The following is a 25,475-nucleotide window of genomic DNA, read 5'->3' on the forward strand; positions in this document are numbered from 1 at the left end:
ATAAAAAAAACTAACTCGCCTCTATCGTCACCTATCACCACTCACTGATGCCCCGCCAATACGTACTGATAATGCAAACATGGCCACTATTCTGTTTTCACCTATAAAAAACCCTCACTAGTACGGTACCAGTGGTACTCCAATGTATATTAGAAGCATAGACGGGATTATCATTTCATTTTCATCCCACAAAAAATAGCTCAGAGAATCACACGCCCTATGCTAAAATAAGCTCTATGGTTATTTTAAACGTTACTCTACTCTTGCACTTTGCGACTCCACTGCCTGTATCACACAGCAAGGACGGGAGTAAATACCAACCCAAACCAAATCTTAAAAAAAGCACTATATAAAGAAGTTATAAAGAGGTTTGCAAGTAATTTTAAATATTATTGTTTTTGTAATCTCAATTCTTAATTATCTTGCCAAAACAATCGATAAACCATAATAGTTGATTATTAAGCAACACTAGTAAACCATAAAGTGACAATATTTTTTTAATATTTGTCAAGTATATGTCAGTGTCACTGTCATGTCATATTTGTCAAAAATGTGGTTGTGTCATAACAAAATATTCCCTATTGTGACTGACAGAAATGAACGACAAATTAACCGAGTATTCAACGTAATAGAAAAATTATATGAAATAATTTGCTTCGTTTGCTGTCATGTTTTGACCTTGCTTGACTTAAATCCTCTTGGAATAAATCAGTGTATTTCCTCCTTTGGTCTATATCTATCGTTCCATGTAAAAACATCAGTTTTAAAGGTAAGAGCTCTATTTTAGTCTTATCACTTCAAAACTGTGAATATCTAGTTTATATTCTAATGATTGTTTACATTAAAAAAAATGCATATAAACATATTTTGCCGTTACTAATGTGTCTGTGATAATTACTGGTCAAACTGCTTTAGACTCTAGACTATGATTACAGGTGATTAACTTTGTTGTTTAAACTAATTTGTGTAATAATGCAAATAAGCAAAGAAAACAATGTATTATATTGTTGAAAATTTTAGAAAGTATATACACAACATTGTAACAAATATAAAGGTTGAAGTGATGTAGTCTTCCATAACAAAGTATTCATTTCATTACTCAACTCTTGGAACATACATTCACTTTCTTATATATAAACATACCAAACATTTAGTAAACCTATTTAACTTAATTGTCTGTCTTTATTAAATTCTCAATATAAAAAAATAACAAAATAGTTTAATAGATATAAATCGTCATGGAATATTATAACTTTTATGAATAAAAATGTTGGTTAGAAATATATATTGGTTATATATATTACATGTTAACTAATATAAATATTTTTATAAAATTGCATCTTACAAATAAAAAAGTTCTATAGAATAGAATTAATATACCTAAACTGGACTTACATAAATTGGAAATATCATACTAAATTAACTAAATCAATAGACTTTTATATTCTGAATTCATAATTTAGAGACAGACTTGAAATTGAGTCTACATCACAAAAAATGTCCAGTCATTCTGAATAGACTTGCTGTCATGCAGAAATTATTTTACATCATTAGAAATTAGAACAATAATTAGACTTGCCTATTATATATTATTTTGGCTCTTAACTGATTGAAAGTGGTAACCGTCGCCTATAGACATGAGCAGTACCATGGACATAACAGAGTATACTGTTCGACCCATGATACACCCCATGTGTTGCCATTCCTGAGGACTCGGATGTTATTCCTCTGTACCCTCTAAATTCACGCCATATCCTTCCCTTCATACTGAAACACAGCCATGCAAACACAACTGCTTCACTGTAGAATGTAAAATGGTAGAAACATGAATGGGACAGAGGTACCCAAACAGGGACAAACCTGCAACCATGAGAAGGTAAAGCAGTGTACTAAACTGCTACCTACACTATTCCCTCTTGTTGCACTGGTATACTGTTCTTGTTTTCTTTAATTACTTCTTACAACATACTAGGAATGAAAAGGAGAGGTACATATTGTATTTTTGCTCCATCACTATTATAAGAACTAATTACAATCAAATCAAATCAATATGAATTAACTGCTATATTATATACTAACATCCTGTTTATAGTAAGGATACTAATTATTTAATGTATTTTTAATAAACTAGGTGAGGACAAAAGCAGGTCCATGATGGCAAATTTATCAAGAATAAACCTAGATGGTTTTTTAAGAGAACTATGTGAAGGTTGACCTGATAAGGTTTATTGCCAGAATGGGTACCATTAGGCCTACTTACTAATGCTACCTGAACCTTCATTGAGGGGGGATATTTTTTTATTATTATTATTTATTTTATTATTTTGGCCATTAACTTTTCACTGCTGAAACATAAGCTTTCCCTATAAAGAGAGTTTTGCCAGTAGTTGCCACGCTTGGCAAGTGGGTTGGCAACCACCGTTAGACTTTTATAACAGAGGTTACCAGAGGGAGACAACACAGAGGGTATCATGGGTGAAACAGTATACTCTGTTATGTCCATGGTACTGCTCATGTCTATAGGCGACGGTTACCATTTTCCATCAGGTGGGCTGTCAGCTTGTTTGTCATTCTAAGTTGTATAAAAAAAAAACAGTTATATAAGGAAGATTATATAACTATAGGTGTATAAGTGCCTATATAATGTAACTAATGTAGATGGGCTTAATGAGATTTCTTACTCGAATGCTAAAGTTGCATGTACGAAAAAATACCGCCTTGTCAATGACCAGTGCCCCGTCCCGGTTTATTACAGTTAAATAAAAGATATCTAATTCTTTTACAAATAAAATACAATCTGTATTACTAGTTGATAATATTGTTTTCTATAGGTGAAAGAATTTTTTAAATCTGTTAAGTTTGAATTGTTTAAATTTTGGTCTCCATTGCAATAAAAAAATAACATATTTTTTCTTTATAATAATTTATAATTTAAAAGTATAGGCAAGAAGCATTTGAATACCACTAGTTAAACAACGGTATTTTGGTTTACTTCATGTATGTCATACCTACAGGCAGACAATGAAATTCTGTTTTGGCCATTAGCTATGAAACCCAAACTTCCCATTCCAATGGTGATAATATATCTCGTGTTAACGGAAACAATATGAATATTTTAAACTGTTTCAAAACGAAAGGGTACTATGACATTAATTTCAAAACATGTCTCATTCATAACCCACTGCGGATAATAAAAACGTCTAGTTTCGTGAGGGAACACTTCCTTTGGAGGATTGTGGTACAGTGCCCAGAGGCACAGTTATGGCTTTATGCCAACAGACGGCTAATGTCGTATCCGAATAGTACTACGTCACGTATTACCAAAACGATCAGAATCTGATACCGTATGTAACGAAACGGCGACTGCTTAGGGGCAATTGCGGAAGTTTATGATTGTCATAGTATACTTTTATTGCAACAATGCAGTAGTTCTCTCATGTACGAGATTATCGATTTACATTGTTATTGGATGTTTCCAGTTGCTCTTGAATTGTAGAAGAATAATAGGCATTGTTATTATTTTTTCCGCGTATTAATTTAGGATTACGGGTAACAGAAATATCCTTGTTATATAAGTAACTGAAGGCTTAAAGTCGCTCAGCAAATAATGGATTCTGTTTTCTTGATAGGACTGAAATAAGATATGATATTCGCAAAAGAATTAAAATATCGATGTATCCTTAAGATCGACGACCTGACATTATGCTCGTAGAATTGACAACTGATGAGCAAATTTCTTTAGTCACGATTCCGTATCTATTAAGGGATGATAGTCGAGAATGAAGCCGATCAATTGGCCCATCTTGACGAATTCAAAAATAGTTAACTACAGTGGTTTCCAAAGGAAATCTCGTAGAGAACCTGATAGGATATATTGCTAGCAATAGGGCAGAGACCCCATTACCAACGACTCTTTTCCTCTCTGCATTGTGCATTTTTTTTTTAATAAATGATAATGTAGTGGTCACCACTCTTACGTTATCGTAATACGCTGACAAGGCACCAGTGAGGGATGATAGGTGCGGATGAAGCAGGTTGGTTGGCCTATCGTTATGAATTCATTAAAAATTAACCAATATGGTTTCCATGGGAAGCCGCGTGGAGGTCGACCTGTTAGAAGCTATATTGCTAGTAATGGGTCGATTAGATCTCACTACTAACAATGCATTGTGCATTTGCTTGTATTATCTTGCGCTCACAAGCTGTCACTAGATGAAGCAACGCCTTCAAATATATTACAAAAAGTTGAGAGAATGAGTCAAGCACGTTATATGTAATGATTTATGTAAGATTCATACAACACAGGACCGTGAAAAGTTGAAATTTGATATATAAAATTCTTGCAAAATATGTGCATTTCTATTTTTCTTATATAAACTTGAAGATTATCCCATTAAAGTCCATTTTAGAGATCTCACTCACACCAGTTTCACATCATAACTTCTCAGATGTCTTCACCGAGATATGAATACATCAATCATCGTACATACGATGTAAAATCAGATATGAAACGACTGATGCTCAAATTCTCATTTCTCTTTTTATTTTTATTAAAAATGTTATTTTATAATACTCGATAATATATTTGAGTTAAAAATGTATGGAAACCTAGCGGTCCGTGTAAAAGAACTGAAAGCTTTTATGAGTACCTACGTTCTCCTATTCGTACGGGATATTATGAAATGCAGACTATTATAATTTAATAATTAAAAAATATAATTGTTAAAAATATCGTATAACATGTATACAAATAAATTTATACATTAAACAACGAATCGCAATATATATTATGGCAAATAAGTCCTTTGTTTTACCTATAGATTACATTTAATACGCTTTGTGTTGTGTATCCAAACATTTTGTGGGGGCAAACGATTCTTTTGTAATGAAACGTTTACCTTATAATTCAGACAAATGTGTTTTTAGTGTGACTTTTCTTTTCCAATGCCTTTTTGGGGTCTGTATTCGTTATAGATATACGGTATACTACTTTATAAAATGCTCACGGTTTTTCCACCGTCAACTTAAGTGCGTTTTAATGAAATTTTCATAAACTGAAGTACTTATCCAACTCGAGAAGTTCTGAATATCTGAGCGTTTCTGTTAAATACTAATTTTATTTTTAAATTGAGTTTGGACATTTTCGGAATTGTTTGATCATTTCCAGTTGATTCCCACAGAGTAGAGCCTTAGTTAAAAGTTAAAATAAATTCACCGACTAAGTCGTTTATAAAATTGAAAGCTTTATAGAATATTACTTGTATTATTATTATTGTAGGTGACATCGCCATACATTTGTATACACAGATAAATATAATATTAGTACGTATGCGTAATTAATTATACTTACCTGCATATTCGCACGTTCATATTAACAATATATAATTCAAAATTTTACTTAAAAAAATAGCTATCATTTCGCTTTTGTTCGTAATAAAATTTATATGAAAACAAAACCTATCAATTGCAAAATATATTATAAAATTCTTTTTGCAATCTTTCTTCAATTCTAACGTAAAGTATTTCATATGGCGTTCTTTCATAAATTGAAAATTCTATAGTACTAATTTTTCAACGGCGAACTTTCTAAATATTTAATTAAAATCTAATTTCTAAATATTAAATTTAATTAAAAAAAAATAGGATTTAATTCCACAAAAAATCAATAATGATAAAATTTGTATTGCGTATGAGTATTGTGTACACTAAATCTACTTTGAAATAATGAAATACTAATAACGTTTGATACACATTGAAAATTACAGTATTTCAAACTAAAACATTTCCTTTGAATTCGAAATGTAAGCGCAACAATTCCATCTAAATAAATACGATAAGTAAAGTCTTTTGAATAGTGAATATAACTATATTTAGACATAAATGATCTTATCTATTAATGTTCGACCTCGGGAACGTTTTTATATCATCATTTTCCGAAGACAACCGGTTCTCAAATCATTGTGGTTAAGGTATAATACCTACAACTACGGACCTAAAAAGATTACCTTTACTGTCTAGATAGACACTCGGTAGTGGGTGGCTCTGGTTTGATTAAAGAATCAAACAAAGACTAGAAAGGTAGTAGTCGTACTCACGTTATTCTTCCTGCATCCTACAAATATTATAAATGTAAAAGTTTGCTAAGATATTTGGATATTGGTTACTGTTTATTTTGTAATTCACACGAGTAAAGCCACAGAATAAAGCTTTTTAATAATTAAAATATCTGGCTATAAAAGAAATTCTATTGCGTATGATGAGTAGTAGCTGTTTACACATACATAATTTAGTATTAGGTTTAATTTTTTCCTAGCTGTCTTTTATTTTCATCTTAAAACTCACATGATACTCGCAAACGATATTCAGCTTTTATTAAATAATACTAAATGACAAAAATAAAAAAAAATATTCGCCACCCCAGAGCAATATAAAAAAATCTACATTCATTCAAATCGATTCCAGGCATTTAAGCGAACATACAAACGTTCACAAATGTAATATTAGTAAGATTCTAACCTAAATAACAAGCGTAAAAGTGTAATAGTTTGAGGACATAATACTTTTCTATAGGTTGGATTAAAGCCAAAGTGGATAGGGATATCGGGCGTCAAGCGTAATTTACCCATCTTGCCATAAATGTAACGCAAAATCGTATTCATAAAAGTTTTATGAACAAAAATAGTGTTATTCGCCTATCAGGCGGTCGGGTAACTTTTATGAATAGCGACGTGGCAAAATATATGTGTCGAAACAACAAATCTTTAGGACATGAGTAAAAAATTTGGCAAGAGACAGTTAAATACACAAAATAACTAACTTCAATTTTAACAAAATTTACATGATTTCAATTAAAAATTATCCCATATGTCCCATATATAACCTATTGCTCCTTAACATTATATTATATACCTACTATTCTCCACAGTTTTTAAAATACCATAATTAATGTCAATAAATTAGTTCCAAACAAGGTAGAAATCACATACTGTCATGTCTTTTAAGGAAATACAACAGATATCGAATGATAACGAATAATATATTCAATGCATGTTGGATTTTCTCAGGGTTGTAGCATCAAATATCATTACCTCATTAGTGAAAGATCGGAACAGAATATAAATATTGTATGGACTGTAGATCTTGTTATGATGATGACTTGACAGAATCTATCATCATTAACTTTTAGACTTTTGCGCTGGTTGTTTTTTGGTTTATAAGAAATGAGAATTAATATGATCATTTAAGTAGTTATGATAATTTACCTTAATTATTTCAACATTCTGACCAATCGAGAAAATGGTTTTAAACTCTCTGCGACCTAGAACCCTGTAATAAAAAAAAAACATTACCTCGCTATAATGTGCAATCAGTAAATGTATCAAATGAAGACACGATCAGTATAGTGTGCAGAAACCCTCAGTATAGTGACACAATTTGTGTAGACAATGTGTGGGTAAAAAAAAAATCCTCGGAAGCATAGACAAGGTAGCGCTACATCAGTCTGCTCGTGACCACGGCTGATGTTACCTGCAAACGTAATAATATAGGTAAATTATCATAGTTTCCCTAAATTATCGCGTTAATTCCCGTTACTTATAAACCATAAATTGGTCAACTTTGTCTAAATACCGCCTATCATTCCATTAGTCATCAATTTATATTATTTAGCTTATAACTGTTCAGTTTCAACGTTATAATCTAAGATACTGTATTTACCAAAATTAGTAAGTTCTGATAGTAGAAATTGATGCAAGTTACTTGTAAAGGGCCCCATGCACGGTGACCCAACGCATTATTCAAACGATCAGGGGTACAATAAAGAGCGCTGTTTAGAATAGTTTAGAGGTTAGCGCATTATTAATTCAGCGTTGACCGTTCAATGAGGATTGGATGTCGATACTGTTGCAGCCGCAGCAATTTATACCGCAATTTTATTTGTATTTAAATTATTACACTGTCTATACTAATATATACAAATAAAGCGGAAGAGATTGTTTTAACGTGCTAATTACAGAAATTATCTCTCTGATTTGAAACGAAATGCATTTGATAGCTTATTTCTTGAGTAAATTTATGGATAAAACTAATAACTTATATTAGCGCACAATATCTTTTTGTATTGATAAAATAATTAATCATAATTTCTGTCATAAGTAATGTACGTGTCATAGCAACCAGTAATTAAACCAACACTATACACCTGTACTCTTTGCATGAGATAAAAATTGTAATCATAGTGGGTGTCTTGTTACTCAAATAAATAAATAACTGAATCATGTATAAGTTTATTGTATCACAGAAATAGTTTCTAAAATTTAAAAAACCGACTCTTAGTTGGTAGCTAACTTTGATCTCTGAAAACTACAGCACTCCAATTGCTCCTGTTAACGTTGGCTCAATATATTGACGCTGCGTGAACGCGCCATTGTACTCGGCCAACATTTGCAAACCGTCGAAAATTTAAACTTGAAAAGGTAACTCGAAACCACGCATGTAAAGCCGCAAGCAACAGCTAGTCTGTTTATGAAAGTTTTAAGCAGTTTACTTAGTTACTACACTTGTTAGTGTATTTTGACCAAATCTGAAATATGTCGTGTTTCACGCGTGATGTCGTGTTTCATTATTTATACTTAGTAATTTTGCCTGTGTGTTGATAGTCAGGACAAATAATTTAATAAGTATAAATAAGTCCTTAGGCCTTATGCCCGGAGCGTACCGTTAAAATTTACATGAACATCTAAATTTCAAATTGACTTAAGATTATTATCGTATTAGTTCATTAAGTCCAGTTTGTTTATAGTAGGTACAATAATTCAATTGTTACGTGAGTAAACTGAGTCTAACTTGAACAATAACTGCGGGAGCTGTAAGCCGTTTTAGACATTACAACAGGCCCGTCCATAACAAACAGTCTAAGTTATCTACATGAAATATAGTCTTAAGTTTATCTGTATTAAATGTGAATATTATGAATAATAATTGCAAATATAAAATAAATTCAAATATTATAAAGAAAATAACATAGGCATCCCTTTACCAAACACTATATCAACAATTACAACTAATTCGAACTTATAATAATTATAAGGGTTGCCCAAGACCCACAATTCCTATGCAATGGATGGCGTCTTATCTCTTGCCAGATAAGAGGGTATCATCCCAAATTTGCAAAGTATTTACATTATTAAATAAATTAGCATCATAATGTGTTGCATAATGAAAATGGAGTAAGGGCTGCTACTATACAATCTGTGCATAATAAAATGTAATTTAAACATTAAGAGAAAACGACCATCTTATTTTTACAAGTGAACATTTACAGATATATCTAGGTTTATTTCGTGTATTTATTTGTTACAGAAGGATGAATACATCCATAAAATTAGAAATATCTAAAAATGTTAATATACATTCTTAAAAATATATCTTTCTGTAATAACAAAAAAAATCTAATGTTTCTTTTTCTCTCAAATAAATCTCACGTTGTATTTATTCCAATTAAATATTTAATTCATTTCTATATTTGATCAGAATTCCTTCCATTATGCAAGATAATTTGGTAAGTCAAAGTACTCATACACTATAGTGTATAATGACACTACAATGCCAACATATAGATGTAACATTCATTTTCAAATTGCTGCCATTTAGCGTATTTTGTACTACACTAAATATATAAATTTACCATCTATGCGTCAATTAGAGCTGCTTACACTATAAAGATATAAATGTAAACAGATGTACTACTCCATTTGAACTACGTCAGCTAAAGAGTACAGTTTAAAATAAAGGCTTTACAGCTATGCCTACAATCTTAGTATGTCTCGTCAGATTTCATTCACTTTTCATTCCCAGTAATATCTTTAAAATCAGTTGCAGGCATCGATTAACTGCGACTGCTGATTACAAGCTATTCAATATCAAATATTTCATAGACATTATACAATTGGTTAGTGTTGTCACTGCTGTAGATAATAAGTAACTATATCATTTCAATATTCACCATGTTTTACGTCTATAGATGAAAATTACAAATTTTTAACTGAGTTACAAACATGTTACAGTCACCACATCGGAAACAGTCAACAAATACGTCTAGCTAGTAGCTACCCCATAAGGGATTAAGGGAGTAATCCCTCCCACCTTGGCCCCATATTAATTTAGTCATGACTGCAGCTTTTTTTTTTTTTGCAAATAAATTATTGATTTGCAATCTTTTGTAAAATTTACTACTCACGTTGTTCAAATTTAAATATGTTGTTATTTATAAAAAAATATTATTTTATGTTTACGTGGTATAGCTATGAACTTTTTTGCAATATAGTTTTATAATATTACAAAAGTCTGTACTTAATAATCAAATATCTGTTCCATATTTTCAATAAATTGTAAACAACAATTCCGCGTCACGTCGCTCTCCATTATTACGTTGTATGGAAACTCAGTATTAAGTATGATCTCATTTACAAATCGCGCACTGTTATCAGCTTTATGTTCAGTAGCTCAATTTAATGATCACTATTCAGTCCTGTCATAATTTAATACATTAATCAGTGCACTATTGTGTGTTGTGTGTCGTCGTGTTCCGTGATTTTTGATAGAATCGTTTAATGTTATTTTGGTAAGATATTTGTCATCATATAAAATAAAGATTTAATTACTCATGTATAGTTTAATTATGTTGGTCAAGTGTTATTATATAAATATTAAATAAGATTGTATTCCATAAAAGAAACTATTATAACTGTGACAAAACTAGTTATTTTGATTTAAATACTAAACTACTGGACCGATTTTGATAAAATTTTAATGGGACAAATCTGTAAGTATATCCTTTTAGATAAAAAAAGAATTATCCAAATCGGTTTACAACTGACGGAGTTATGAGGTAATAAATATAAAAGAATAAACCTCCTTCTTTTTGTAGTCTGTTGAAAATATTGGTCATTAATCATAAATTACTCATTGGATGTCTTTTCATATGAATATGCATCATAACAAAAAGTAGAATATAATAAAGTTTGTATATTTTAGGGTTAAAGGTTAGAATACGAACGTCAATACAATCTGTTTCTAGTTACATTACCGATTATTAAATGGAGATATCTTTTTACAGCTAGTTAGGCAAAAGTAAATATCAATATCGGCCTATAATTATGTATGTGTATATATATACATATATATAGTATAGGTATACATTTTTAGTTATTTTCTTTACCTGTCCCAATTATGAAGTACCGCGTTCGTGATTCACTGTTCATCCCAAAGATTGATTGGTAGAAAATACTGCTAGCATTGCGCCCGCTTTTTGTTTTTTAAAAAAAAATTTGAAGATATTACATAACATACACATCAAAATACTGGCAAATTGAAAACTTCCTTTTCGCTATTTTTAAAATAGTATTCGCTTCTCATATCTTTTAATCACGCGAACCTTTATTTTTCATTTCATTGTGAGAATTACAAAAATCGCCTTCTTTATTAAAGGTTCCTTATTATAGAAGGTGATTTTTTCGTTAACTTAGATACAGCGGTAAACCTAATTAAAAAAAGCCTATGTGACTACCTCATAGAAATATAAAATCGATATAAGCGCTTGTCGTAATCACTGTGACACAAAATTATTTTAGTCAATTTATAAAAATATTAACAGAAAAAGATTTAAACATATATACCCGTTTATGCAATACGTTACCGGTCGGTTTTTAAATGTTAATTATCTCCTTCTTCTTAATTCTAACTCGTTCATCTCATCAATAAAATTGTCCAGGTTTTATCTATAATATCTACTACATAAGTAGTAGATGCTCCGACATAAGACAGTCTTCAGTTTAATCGAACATAAGTATCCATAAAATCCTTAAAAGCCGACACGATCCACCTTCTACACTTACCGTGTGTCCCCGACTTCAAGTCTGAACATCGGAGATTTCCGCCGATATAAATCCCAGTGACACCCTTGCTTTACACAGTCTCCATGCAATCCTTGAATTTGTGGACTGGAAGCCGGCAGCGATGCATCGCCCACGGAATTTGAACGCGGCGAATCTTTTTAGCTAGTTTATACCTTGAATCGTCACGTACACGAGCGCCAATGTGTTAGGTATATACTGCAATCTTTTTCAATTCACTGGTTTAGTTACAACGAAATAGGTACATATATTTTATTTTTATTTTGCAATTTTACTTTACTATTATATATTTAATAAAAAATATCCGAAATAATTTCAATAAACGTCGTCAAAACGAGAGAGACAGCTATATGTTTAACTTCATTGATATATAATAATGACTATATCAATGAGTTTAAAATAATTTTTCGTATAAATTTAAAGATAAGGAAACGTTCCAAAACATAATTTGAATCATGAACAATTACTAGTTTAAATATACATATTATAGTTAAAGTTCTTTTTTTATATTATTTTCTGTAAGTCGAAAGTCTGTTTTACACGATTATCTTACTATCGTTAGTACTGAACCAATGCTTTGAATTACCATTGCATTACCATTGGAACGATTAGCCAATCAGTTAATGGGTTTATTATACTGGCTTCACATAAATCGAGTATATAGATCTATTCACCCTCCTACTATTTGTTCTTTAGTGGAACAATCTGATACATCTCACGAGGAGACATGCTATTCCATTGATAATATAAATTTACAGAAAAAGTGGAATAATTAATAAGTGTGAGTTTATAAAGATGTTTGAACGGATATTTTGTACTTAATCATGCTTAAATGATTTACGAATCTGAATAAAATTTAGTAATCAAGTAGACCAAGATTAACATAATAGGGCACTCTTTGATATAAGTAAAACCATTCCTTACCATTTCAATTAGGGTTCGCTCGTTATTTTTACACGATAGACAGCGAAGTGTATCGCTTTTATTATTGTAGCCCGTAGAGGCTAACTAATATGAAATATAACACTTGTATTATATAGATAATAGAGTTGTGTGGTGTTGGACGGGTGAAGCGCGGAGGTGACAGGCAGGCCGTTAACAGCGCCGTTACAGGCTCAAGTGATATATGAGCTGCGAAGTGGCTCGGTGCCGCTGTCACATCGCGTTCCGCCACACACCAGCCGCAAAAAGATAAAAAGGATTCCGAAATACGATTCACAAGTGGGCTGCCGGAAATGGGTAGAAAGTTACCGAGCACGGCTTTATGTCGGGCAATATATCTCTCGTATCGCTATCCAATTTCTGCTCTATGGCATGTAATATCCCCCAAGGGATCCTTTAATTTCTACACCAGCGTTTTTAATCAACGCTTAACCATTAATTCTAATCTCAGTACACCTGAGAAGATACGAGTAAATCAGTTATGCTATATGTGCAAAGAGCATACTAATAACGGATGCTTGTTTGCTAGGCTTCTATCATTCTGTTAATCCACAATCCTGTTAATAACGCAGAAAAATAGGTGCAGACCTAAAACAGTATGATTATTCTTATATATTTTTCTAATTAGTTGCCTATAAAGGTGGTGACGAATTAAGAATCCGTTCACACCCGAAAAAATAGGAATAATATAAATAGACAACGTGACACCATAATGTGACTAAGGGAATAAAGCATAATACAACAATGCAAGAAAAGGAAGACCAAGACTACAAATAAAGTTCTATATCAAGACAAACTTTGGTGATGTGTAAACAATAAAATGTATCATAATGTAAGTCATATCTCGGAATTGTATTCTATATCTCCCACGTTGCCATAAACACTGCAGCAAATTACAAACATTGCATCTTATCGGCAACACAACATAATCATTTGAAATCTCTTTGAAAATACTTTTTCAAATATCTTTATATGTATTTTATATATTGAACTGGGTGTTAATGATTTCATCTTGAAAGCATTTCTATTGAATTATTTTAGCGATACCCTCTAGATCGCAGTGGTAGGCACTTCACATAAATGAAGTTCCGGAAATCGCTTCTCTGCCGGTTGCCATCGGACCAATTTAGGAAATACCGTTTTTTCTGCGAATACTCTGGGTTGTACCCGCAGATATATAATATCTGGTTTGACACAAGATAGTTATATTAATTTTGGAATCAGATAAATATTATAATTTTCTGGCACTTATTATTTTTGTCATTAGATATAGATACATATTATGCTATTTGACTTTATCGATAAAAGTTACCCACAAATTATAACACACTCAGTATATTAAAGTTTGTTTCCGTATGTGCATTATGTTATGGATATTAATATTAAGGAAACATGTTTATATTAGCTTAAAATATATACATTTATTAATGTTCACCCTGATTCAGTCAACAATTTCTGTTAACAAAGTGAAGTTGCGTGTCTAGTCGACCTCCCCACCCAACCAAGTGACCTTCAGTGACCTGCGACATTAGGGCATAACCCATCGTGCCACTACCCCTAGCACTTCGCTTACATATTTATTTCGCTTCAATTCAGTTATTTAATTTTATTAAAACAATTTTTGTTTCCATGACTGATTTACTTTTATATTTTCTTTAAATAAGTACAGTGTAATCAAGCACAATCCTCCATTTGTTTCATTGTGAATTTGTGCTGTGTTCTTAAACTTGTGTATTAAACTACCATTTCAATATGTAAGTATCACAATATCAACATATTCCGATCTACATATTTTCACATCATCCACTCACAGTCTTCAATAAAGCTGTAATAGATTGATTGCTGCATAATAACATATTGCGTCTTAGATGCTATTTCCGTGGTATGTCCTCTTGCCAACAAATAGATCTCAAGATATGACACTAATCATTTGTCGTTCCTTTTATTGGCCTGTGTCCTTTATCAAGATTGAACGACACACGTAATAATCCTAAAAAAATATCTCTCGAAGATTACATATGTTGGGTCGAACCTAAAACATAGAGTTGTCGTTTGTGATCTATCCAACTAATTTCGTTTCATATCTTTGTCTCTAGTACTTTCTTTAATAACAAATTCGAGCTGACATGTCGAATAACATTTGAACTTAAACGAATATCCCTCATCCAATATTCAAGAGAAAATTGACACAGACAAGTGAAACTAGCGGTAATGTGTACGGTATATAATACTGGATTAGTCATAATTTTGTTATAGCCAGTGCTCACTGCCTGACTGGTTAGTATCCGAGTAGTCTATCAGAACTTTTAATTATTTTGATTTTTATTGAAACCGACGAGTTTTCTAGGTTTATCAAGCTACTGCGTGTTACTGTCTTCTCTGTTCTGAAATGCCTTCGATAATCTCTCTATTTACTTACTATACTTCATGTGGACTTTTGGTGATAGTGACCCCTTATTACGAATATAATATAGTCTTGCAGACATTTATGTATAAAGAACAAATCTAACAATCACTAGTGCAATTTACGAGATATGAGAGTTTGGTAACTATATTCGTTAGTCAATGTTTATTAATGAAATCAAGCAACGTTCATTCTGTTATCTTTTGGAAGGTTCATATAGCAGCGTTTATGTTGAGCGTATCTGTGCTTCAGAGGGTTTATAAATCATAGTTGCGAAATCGAAGACTTTTAAATGACAAAATTGACGATGACGACAACCAATCCACTGTAATCTTCCATGATCGATTCAGAATCATGACCTTCTCCAAACCGAAAGGAAGCCATATTGCCGCAATAAGAGAGTACGCGGCTGCAATCATTATATTAACAGAAGCATCTACATCAAACTTTTCAATAAACGGAAACAACTTGTGCCATATCCGCAAAACGTTTACCTATAGTGGCGCAGTAGTTGGTAACGAGGTTATACGAAACAGTTTTGGCGAAATTGCTCTGGGAATGTTAGCTAGGTGTCATAAAGTTTCAGCTGAGCTGTCGGACAGACGTGCAGCTCTGAAATACACATGTCGACGAGCTATTTCATCTTGTGTACCCAACTATGTCTGTCTCAACATTGTATACTACAGCTTGCGCTAATCAGATCTAAACTGTTGTGTTTGAAAAGCGTACAGCCAACAGCTGTAAATTTAATGTCTCTGTTACATTTGCCGTTTATGTTGATGTACTAATTAAAAAAGAATAGAGTTAAAGCAATCATAGTACATTAGTGTACTTAACCAGTGAGTTTGAAAATTTAACATATCGGATATTTACAACTATTTATCTATCCATAATAAAACTTTAATATTTCAATTTTTTTCCTATTAACATATTGTAAAATAAAAATATCAATTGATTTCTAACCACGCCACACCACGAAAAACATTTTATAAATTATTTTCGGATATGAACAAAAAGTGCTACAAATTTACCGAATCACAAATCTTTTGTAGTTGTCAAAAAAGGCATGGCTTGGAAAATTATAGTTTACTTATGATTTAGGTGTTTCCTTCTCTATTCTGGGTATTATCTGATATTACGCGTATAGTTCTTGTACTATACAGTTCTTGTACTGCGTATAGTTTAGCGTGTACTTAATTTCATCACGATTAGTTTCGACATTAAAACGCTAATAAGATTATCCTTCACTTTTATGATAATCCTAAGGATAGTAAGGATTATTTATTCATATAAATCTATCAATTTTATTATTATAATTATTATACAATCTGATGAAGCTTTTTGCTTCTGCTAGAAGTTATTTTGCCACATCGTTTATTAACAATTTTACAATTAAAATATATATATATATATATATATATATATATATATATATATATATATATATATATATATAATTTTAAGTAGCAAATAAGCAATAATATATAGCTAATAATATTTTACTACATTACAATTTGATATGGCAAAAGAAGGATAAATACAACATCTAATTTTCCTATTTCAGATTCACGATGAACTGGAAAACGGCGCTGTTAACCGTTACTTTAGTGTTTCACGCTGATGGATTCTCAAGTAAGTACCTGTAGTACTTCAGAATATTAAAAGCATCTCATATTTTTCTTTCTGTGAGGAGCTAAGTACTTTCGTAAGGAGCTTCTTTGTTCTTTTAAAAGAAGCCCCTACATCAAATATGACAGAATTATTATGACCTATTAATAAACTATAAATAAACCATATTGTTTGCAAAAAGAATAATATGAAATCAGAATTAATGAGTAGCAATCGAATTGAGAATCTCATCATTGTAAATTACTACATAAGTACGTAATATATAAAATAAAAATTTAGAAGGTATAATGAAATGTATCTAGATTATTTGATTTAATATCTGCGGTTATATCTAAATATCCCATGCCCACGATCCTGATTCTTTAGAACAGTATTTTTCAACGTATGGGTCGCGACCCCCAGAGAATATCGCGAAATTCGATATTTAATCACTAATAAGTACTTTTGACGAAGTCAACAATTAAAGGTCACTTTTTTTGTAATATCACTCCACTACTAAAGCTATAAATGCCAGATAACTAATAATTTAGGAGAGCACAATATCGTTTGCTTTGAAATTATGATTCCACAGCTAGATTAGGATGCGCATATACGCAACATACCTATATGTTTATACTTACCATAAGACCCGGTCCTTCATAGCCTGAATATAATTTTGTTATTAAAGGATTTACAGGAGCTGATGACAAACTTTATTCTCTAAAATTCATCTATATTATTGTTGATGCTCAGCTCTGCTTCAAAAATCAAGAAGCAGTATACCATCATCATCATTATATCAGCCTTTAACTGCCCACTACTGAACAAAAAGCTCTCCCTTGGGAGGTTTTGCCAGTAGTCGCCACGCTTAGCATGGCAGAGATGTTTTAAGAATAACACTGCTGGCCATCCCTCGCCCTCCCTTAGTTGCCTCTTACAACACCCACGGGAAAGAAAGGGGTAGCATATTCTATGCACGGAACCTACACGGCAAAATAGAGCTACTACTACTATCCTTATATATCCATCATATACTAATATTCTCAAAAATTTTATCAATTTTCACTTACATTGTGTATAGATTATTATTTGTATGTTATAAAACTTTAACGAAATACCTCAGCCCATCTAAACTACAAGCTTTATGTCTGGCTATTCGACTATCGTAACATGTAACGTAGACAATGCTATAACTTCATAACTTTGTATTTCCGAGTTTAGATCCGGTCAGTTTGTGACGACCTTGTATTTGGTAGTTTTATCTACATCTATCCTTAACTATTTCCGCTTGTCAAATATACGTCCCACATGCGTGACTCCATTGGCAACCTTTTATTTAACGCCGAGTAAATACGATGAACCCCTGTTGCGAAGATATCGTGAGATCCTCAGCAGCCCGCGTTGTTTGGTTGGACTACCGTCTCGGGGCACGTACTCTCTACCCTCAGATTGCCGTAAGATATGGCTCAAATCCATTACCTAATGCACACATAAAACGAGCTTCCCGCCCGTCTTGAAAGTAACAAAACAATGAGTTATGATGCAACCTTATGATGCTCTTTTTATTTGTTTTTATTGCCTCTAAAGTCGTATTTGCTAGTCGAAATTTCTATGTCACCTAAGTATTTTTTTCACGTATCTTGCCTCTTAGCTTAAAACGTTTTCAGCGTAGATTTTGCTTCTTTTATGTTGCTTTTAGAACAGATTTTATTGCCCTCTTATAATTCGGTTATTTTTTTCACGTTGACCCACATAACAGCAAATTCCGATCTTCGAAAATCAATTTCACTTTATTTTTGTTTATAATATTTAAGAGGTATTATGGGTCTCATTGTACCCATAATATACATACATATATTAAAGCATCTTAATACGTTTAATATTTTTATTTCATGTAATGCTAAATAACAGGACAAAATGTGATACATAAAATGTTGTTTCAAAAGTTTCAAGCTACCTTTTTTGTATAGGAATTGTAGCTTCGACGTTCCTTGAAACTGATATCTAAAGCTAGATTCATACCATCACGGTGCGTTCTCGATCTGATAAATTGAAATAAAAACACCTCGGGATTAATCGTGAATGTAAGGAAACTGACTGGGCTGTACTATATGTACAGCCCAATTAGTATGAATACACATATTGTATTTTATGGAATAATATTTTACCAGCCAAGATCGAACCGTGACTGGTATAATAGTGTAAGACTGACTTAAGAATGAATATTTATACATATACATAATTTAAGACTGAAAACTGTGACAAATATAATATGATCAATATGTATATAAATCCTATCGATAGCAAGAATAATTATCAAAATTGGAGTTTAAAATTTGCTTAAATATCAAGTAACAAACGAATTAAGGGTCTCCCCCTTTGAAACTAAAAACGCTTTGTACCGCGACAGGTACGATACGAATCGCTTACTCAATACGTATAGATATCACGGAAACGGGTTTTGCATAAACGAGTGTACACTATAACAACTAGTAAATAATACTCATATATGTAATCATCCAAAAAAATTATTAACTAAATATTCTTCAGTTTCACTTGAGAACTTGTGAAATGGTACCATCCAATAAAACACTTATATTATGTACTCACCTAAATGAAATATTATTTTTCCTATTCACTCACGAGAAAATTTGCGCGCGCAGAATATGCAACAAAAACAATTCAGTGGCAAAAAGCGTTTCCAGTTCGGTTGGCTTTTATTACGTGTGATATTGACTCTCGAAGACGACGAGAACCCAATCTAAGTATATAATCTTGTATATGCAAATGATCCCTATTCCGTTACAACCGAATTCTTACCCGACCACGCCTTTTGGGTTATAAAAAGGGCGAAATTCCGTAGACACAGCGAAATAAAATATATTCATACAGTATTAAACAGTTTTCCATTTTCGAACACGGTTTTTACCTGCTTCTTTTTATTATTCTCGTGAAGTAATCGAGCTGTAAAGTATTAAGATGTAATAAATATCTTTTAATATCTAAAATCAATAATTTAGTATCTTTATAAAATATGTTTCAAGATATTAATTCAACGTTCAAAAACTTTTCAATATTTAGATATCGAATAATAAGATTTATTCCCAGAAATAAACCTTATCTATTACAAAAAGAAACATCAAAATCAATTCAAAGTTAGCTAATATATCGCATATAATAATAGAACAAAAATACCATCCATTTAATCATATTTGTAATACCTCTTTGAAGTAGCTTAAAAAGTTTAACAACTTAAGGCGGCATTTGATTATTTTTCTGGCACATACCTTTATTTTCCAGATTATTTTACGTATATATTTAAAATTTAGCTAACTTGCATTTACTAACTCATATTCGACAAGTAAAAAGTATTTTCCAAGCAAAATGTAAACCAGGTGGCCTTAAATACGAGTACTACATTAAAAACAATATTTTTTTCTTTATCATAAGATCGTCAAAGGATTTCTTTAAACCCTTTCATAATTCAAACTACTGAAAGCAGTTTCAAAAAAAAAAAAAATCAAAATAAAACTTACCAGTATTTCTTTTCATCACTATCTATCTCGCTGTTTATTTTTTTCTCAGATACAAATAGAATAAATAAAATATTAATTCGTTATTTACAAAACAAGATTATTTTTTTTAATATACCAAATGTAAAGAAATTGGATAAAATACCTTCCTAACATCCTCCATATTCATATACCACTTTATAGAGATTAGCCAGTGTCAGGTAAGTACTTTCATTCTCTTTTAGAACTCTATCTATATTTTGGTTTCTATAAATTCTGCATTCACTTGTATAATATTCACCACATACAAGACAATAAAACTGAAATAGCGATGTCTTACGAATATATCAACATAAAGAGATAGGGACCTATACATATCTTGGGAAATCAAAGGTTTCCCCAATGGGTAGTCAAAAAAGCTATCGGAAACGGATAAAAGGATTAAAATTATACTATAGAAAGGGTGTGAGATTTAATCAGATAAAGGGATGCTCTAAGCCTTCTTGTATGTTAATAATAGTAAATAGGTAATAGGTTATACGAGCATAATACTTTATTTATTCCTTAGTTAAATTTAGATATATTTTTATATTTATTATTATACAATTTAGAATGGCAAACAAGCTGACGGCCCCCTGATGGAAAGTGGTAATCGTCGCCTATAAACATGAACAGTACCATGGACATAACAGAGTATACTGTTTCGCCCAATTTACCCCCATGCGTTGCCATTCCTGAGGACTCAGATGTTATTCCTCTGTACCCTGTAAATTCACGCCATATCCCACCCTTCAAACCGAAACAGCTATACAAACACAACTGCTTTACGGTTGAAACACGAATGGGACAGAGGTACCCAAGCAAACGACTTATATTTTCGATATATGTAATAAAAGATTACAAAATTGCAATAACTAGTCATAAACTGTATAAAAATCCTTTCTAGTATTATAATTATAACCGAACATGGGTTTTATGGTGGTGGAACTTTCTATTCTGGTCAGTGAACATACCCTGGTCACGCGGACAAAATCTGTGATAAAAGCTAGTATAAAATCTTGATAATTCTTTTTGCAATCAATAGAGTTTGCACCTCGATTTTGTTACTCTCATATTAATTTTATTACAATTAAAGTCACAAATATTTTTTACACAGCAATAAAAACTACTTGTGAATAATCTATCTAGCCTACTCACTCACCAGTTGACTGGTTTTTGTTACATAGATATTTCTGCGCAATGAAATAAACACGGAGGTTACGAGATTAAACCTGTTTTAGACCAATTTAATGTTAAGGTCAAGAGTTATGGATATAAATACGTATACATGTGCTGATAACAGCTTATATTTTGGAAAAAAATTGTAGTAATTGTATGTAAAACTAGTTATAGGTAATTCGATGAACATAATCTAGATCTAGAAAAACCTGTGAAGATTTTCTAAAAAATAGACTTGTTAATTTTTGATAGCAATAAATGTATGTTGTATGCTATCATGAAAAAAAATTGTACGGTGCTTCGAAAGGCAAATTAGCTGGCACCCAGCCTGTTGGAAAATGGTAACCATTTGCATGGTACTTACTGTACCATGCACATCATAGAATACAGTGACGCGCATGCTACCCCCACAGACGTTGCCATTTCCATTATGCTTCCATACCATCTTATTTACTACCATATCCTACTCTTCAAATCTAGACTCAGCTATGCAAAAACATATAATATATAACATAACATAGCCTACATTTTCATTATAGAAGCAACAAGAACGAACCAGTGCTAGTGTTCATAATTATAATTTATCTGGTATTTCTTATTCATTTCAGAATACGGACGCACGTGTAAAGATATCGGATGTCTAAATAGCGAAGTATGTGTGCTTGCCGAAGAACCATGTACATTTGGACAATCCCACAATTGTGGTACTTATCCTACGTGCAAAAAGAAGTCGCAAGTTGAAGGTAAAATACTACTATTACCTGTCCATATGAATAATAAACTTTAATACCCGATTATAAAGATATAATTTTTATTGCAGTTTTATGAGTGTATAAGACTTTCTAACATCGTAGAGTTACTTAACGGCAGACTCGTTTTTCGACAGGTTTCGACTCACAACTGTGAATATCGGGCAAATGCCTGTCAGAGTCCTTAAAATATAGAAAACAGAACATATCCAAACCTTGTTCAAAATTACTGAACCATATTAATCGGAAGTATTCATATTTTGTTAGGTATCTGATATAAATCATGAAAATTAATAATGTATATGATCCTGTTATTATAATTGTATACTTATTTTGATTTCTTCTTCATGAAGGCGAATATCAAGTTTGAGCTATATGAACAAGTGTCTATGAATAACCCAATAATGTATAGAGATCTAATAATTTCAGTTATATTTTTAATAAAGGTTATTTATAGACTTTGGAATCTCAACAGTCGAGTTTTTTTTTTTTTTTCTATTTGAATAGTTAATGAAATATTAAATTAGTTCATTATATTAAATGCTTACAGGGTCACACACTAACCCGGCTCCACCAACCCATAAGCCAGCAGTGCCTCAGTCCCCCACAAGAGATATCGACGCGCCACCCAACTACCCAGCGCCTGCTCCACCAGGCGGACAATCTCCTTATGGAAACAATTCACCTTACGGAAACAATTCGCCCTATGGAAACAATTCTCCATATGGTGGGCATAGTAATCAAGGTGGTTCAACGTTCGGTGGAGGCTCTCCCTACGGCGGTAACTCGCCTTACGGTGGAAGTTCACCCTATGGCGGAAATTCGCCCAGTGGCGGAAATTCACCCTATGGCGGCAATTCGCCTTACGGCGGAAACTCTCCGTATGGTGGATCAAACAACAGAGGAGGCAATAGTCCCTATGGTGGTAACTCTCCATATGGTTCGAGCTCTTCTGGTGGTTTCGGAGGATCGGGTAGTCCTCTCGACACCATTTTAAATACTCTCAACAAATATGCAAATGGCGGCGGCGGCAGTAGCGGCGGTTCAACAGGAGGCAGCTCAGGATTATCCAGCATACTTGGAAGCCTCGTTGACAATATTTCCAAAAACGGAGGTTTGAGCAGTTACTTCAACACCAGACCAATTATACAGAACCCTAATTACCAATCGTACAGCTCGAATTCAAGAAGTTCTAATCCCCAGTATTCTTCGTCAGGTTACCAGCCGAGTTATCAGACGCCTGTCCCAAATCGAAACTACGGTCAAAGTAATGCCCACCACAGTGGAGCCACAACACATAAACCAGTATCCTATGGCTGGAATTTTGGGTAAATAACATACCTAATTACAAATCGGTGTGGCTTCACGCGGTGAAATCTTTTTGTAGTTGCTTTGCATGAATCTAGACACTATTTTCTTTTATAATTTTAATTATTTCTTTTTCTGCACTAATATAAAAGCCTAATAAACATGTTCAGGTGGTTACCAACTCCTTTAATGTAACTATGCGATCGGTAACTATTACTTTAACACATGCTACCTACTAAGGTGTCTGAAATAAAAAAAACTTTATGTATAAAAATAATATATTACTAATTAAATGGGCTTGTTGTAAAACAAAAAAAAAATAGTATTTTTGTTGAAGCTTTAAGTTTTATGTAACATGCATGGAATAACGATAGAAATGTAAAGCAGTAAAATAATTTAAGGCTACCCATAATACTCGATTGTCGCAAAGTTTTCATTGTTATTTTTTCTTTTGTATATATATGCAATTGTACAAAATGCACTTTTGTGTTATTATTATTAGCTTGTAAGAATACATATCGTACTCTTATATCCGAGATACACGGGACTAGATTTTTCCAAACTGGGTTACCTATTCTGGTTTACTGCACTGGGTTGGGGCAAGCTTTAAAGAAAGTTTTAAAGCGTCATTATTTCCGCTATTGGGTTTGCCATCAGACAGGCGATCCGTAATAAAACTATGGAGCCGAAACCTTTTGTAATATCGAAACGTTGCAAATATAAGCATACGGAAAAAGGGTAAATATGCTTAGCTTTTAATATGAAACAGGTTTGTAAAATGAGAAAAGCTGTATGTATAATTATAATCCCTTACAAAAATAAAACCCAGTTCTGGTAATGTCACTTGTGATATTATTTTTTAAACATTTAACTCTTGTTTTTTATACAAAAAACGCATTCCTTCTTAAAAGGCCGACAATGTACCTGTAATTTCGCCGATGTTGCCTATAAATAACGGTAACTACCATCAGGTGAGCCACATGCCCATTACCCCTATGTTATAAAAAAAAGTGATGTCTATGTCTATTCTGAACGGATTTTGAAATTCTTTTTTTTTTTTTGCAATCATACTATCTTAAAATCTAGTTTCGTGTAATTTGGATATTTTTCCCCACTCACGAAAATACTTGTCATAGTGCCATAAATTAATGTAAATATATTCTATTTATTTCAGTGCGACTGTGATGTTGATGTACGTCATAAACCGATACATCCAGAGCATGACATGGAATTAACAATAACTTACAATTCTTTTAATTTTTTCTAAAAAAAAATTGCATTTAAAATTTGCCTCCGAATTTCAGTTTTTTTTTACACATCAAAAAAGCAATTTGGAGATATTTCCAAAAACGTTGTCTAATACTTGTATTTTAAGAAACAACTGTTACCTTTGCCACCTAGGTGATTAGATCACCAATAGATTACTAAATATTTAAGTAAAATAATCAATGTATGTGTATTATAATCATATATAGGTGCTGTTTTTTTTTTTTTTTTTTAATAAAAACTATATAAAATAAAAACAAACCCAAGTGATATAAATAATCTTTATTTGGTCAATAAAGAAAACAGACTAGATAGTTATTTTACAAAAATATTAATGTGATAAATAAACATACACCTATAAATTATATAATAAATATTTCAAACTCCCAACCAAAATATTATAAGAAATTGTATATAAACATAGTCTTTATAAGATCTGCATTATTTTACTCATTTGTAATCTCTTATTGATTAAAATTAATATTTTTTTTTATGTTGTATAATTAATTTTATGTAAAATTACATGGAATGTTTCAATAAAGCTTTATTTTACAAC

The 25,475-nt window shown here is 31.9% G+C and overlaps 1 protein-coding gene across 4 annotated transcripts; it reads left to right on the top strand.

Moving 5' to 3' along the window:
* The first annotated feature begins 580 nt into the window (after positions 1-580).
* On the top strand, positions 581-25,160 carry LOC113510634 (uncharacterized). 4 transcript variants are annotated; one of them, XM_052903308.1, is made up of 6 exons: positions 581-769; positions 16,823-16,890; positions 22,205-22,339; positions 22,896-23,459; positions 23,562-23,673; positions 24,828-25,160. In XM_052903308.1, exons 2-6 carry the CDS (start codon positions 16,830-16,832, stop codon positions 24,886-24,888), a joined length of 933 nt encoding a protein of 310 aa, XP_052759268.1. In that variant the 5' UTR covers positions 581-769; positions 16,823-16,829; the 3' UTR covers positions 24,889-25,160. The 4 variants fall into 4 exon arrangements, with proteins under 4 accessions (XP_052759268.1, XP_052759266.1, XP_052759267.1 ...); XM_052903306.1 differs by having other exon boundaries at positions 22,896-23,673; XM_026894106.3 differs by lacking the exon at positions 581-769 and adding an exon at positions 10,467-10,621 and having other exon boundaries at positions 22,896-23,673.
* Positions 25,161-25,475: the final 315 nt, after the last annotated feature.

The sequence above is a fragment of the Galleria mellonella genome, unplaced genomic scaffold (assembly GCF_026898425.1).
Source record: "Galleria mellonella isolate WM207_F2 unplaced genomic scaffold, CSIRO_AGI_GalMel_v1 utg139, whole genome shotgun sequence".
Classification (NCBI taxonomy): domain Eukaryota; kingdom Metazoa; phylum Arthropoda; class Insecta; order Lepidoptera; family Pyralidae; genus Galleria; species Galleria mellonella.

What these genes read in the sequence shown, in the direction of transcription:
- LOC113510634 (XM_052903306.1), top strand. Translation starts at nt 16,830, where the DNA reads ATGAACTGGAAAACGGCGCTGTTAACCGTTACTTTAGTGTTTCACGCT. An exon ending in TCACGCTGATGGATTCTCAA is followed by an intron (nt 16,891 to 22,204) that starts GTAAGTACCTGT and finishes TATTCATTTCAG; the next exon opens with AATACGGACGCACGTGTAAA. An exon ending in TCCTATGGCTGGAATTTTGG is followed by an intron (nt 23,674 to 24,827) that starts GTAAATAACATA and finishes TATTTATTTCAG; the next exon opens with TGCGACTGTGATGTTGATGT.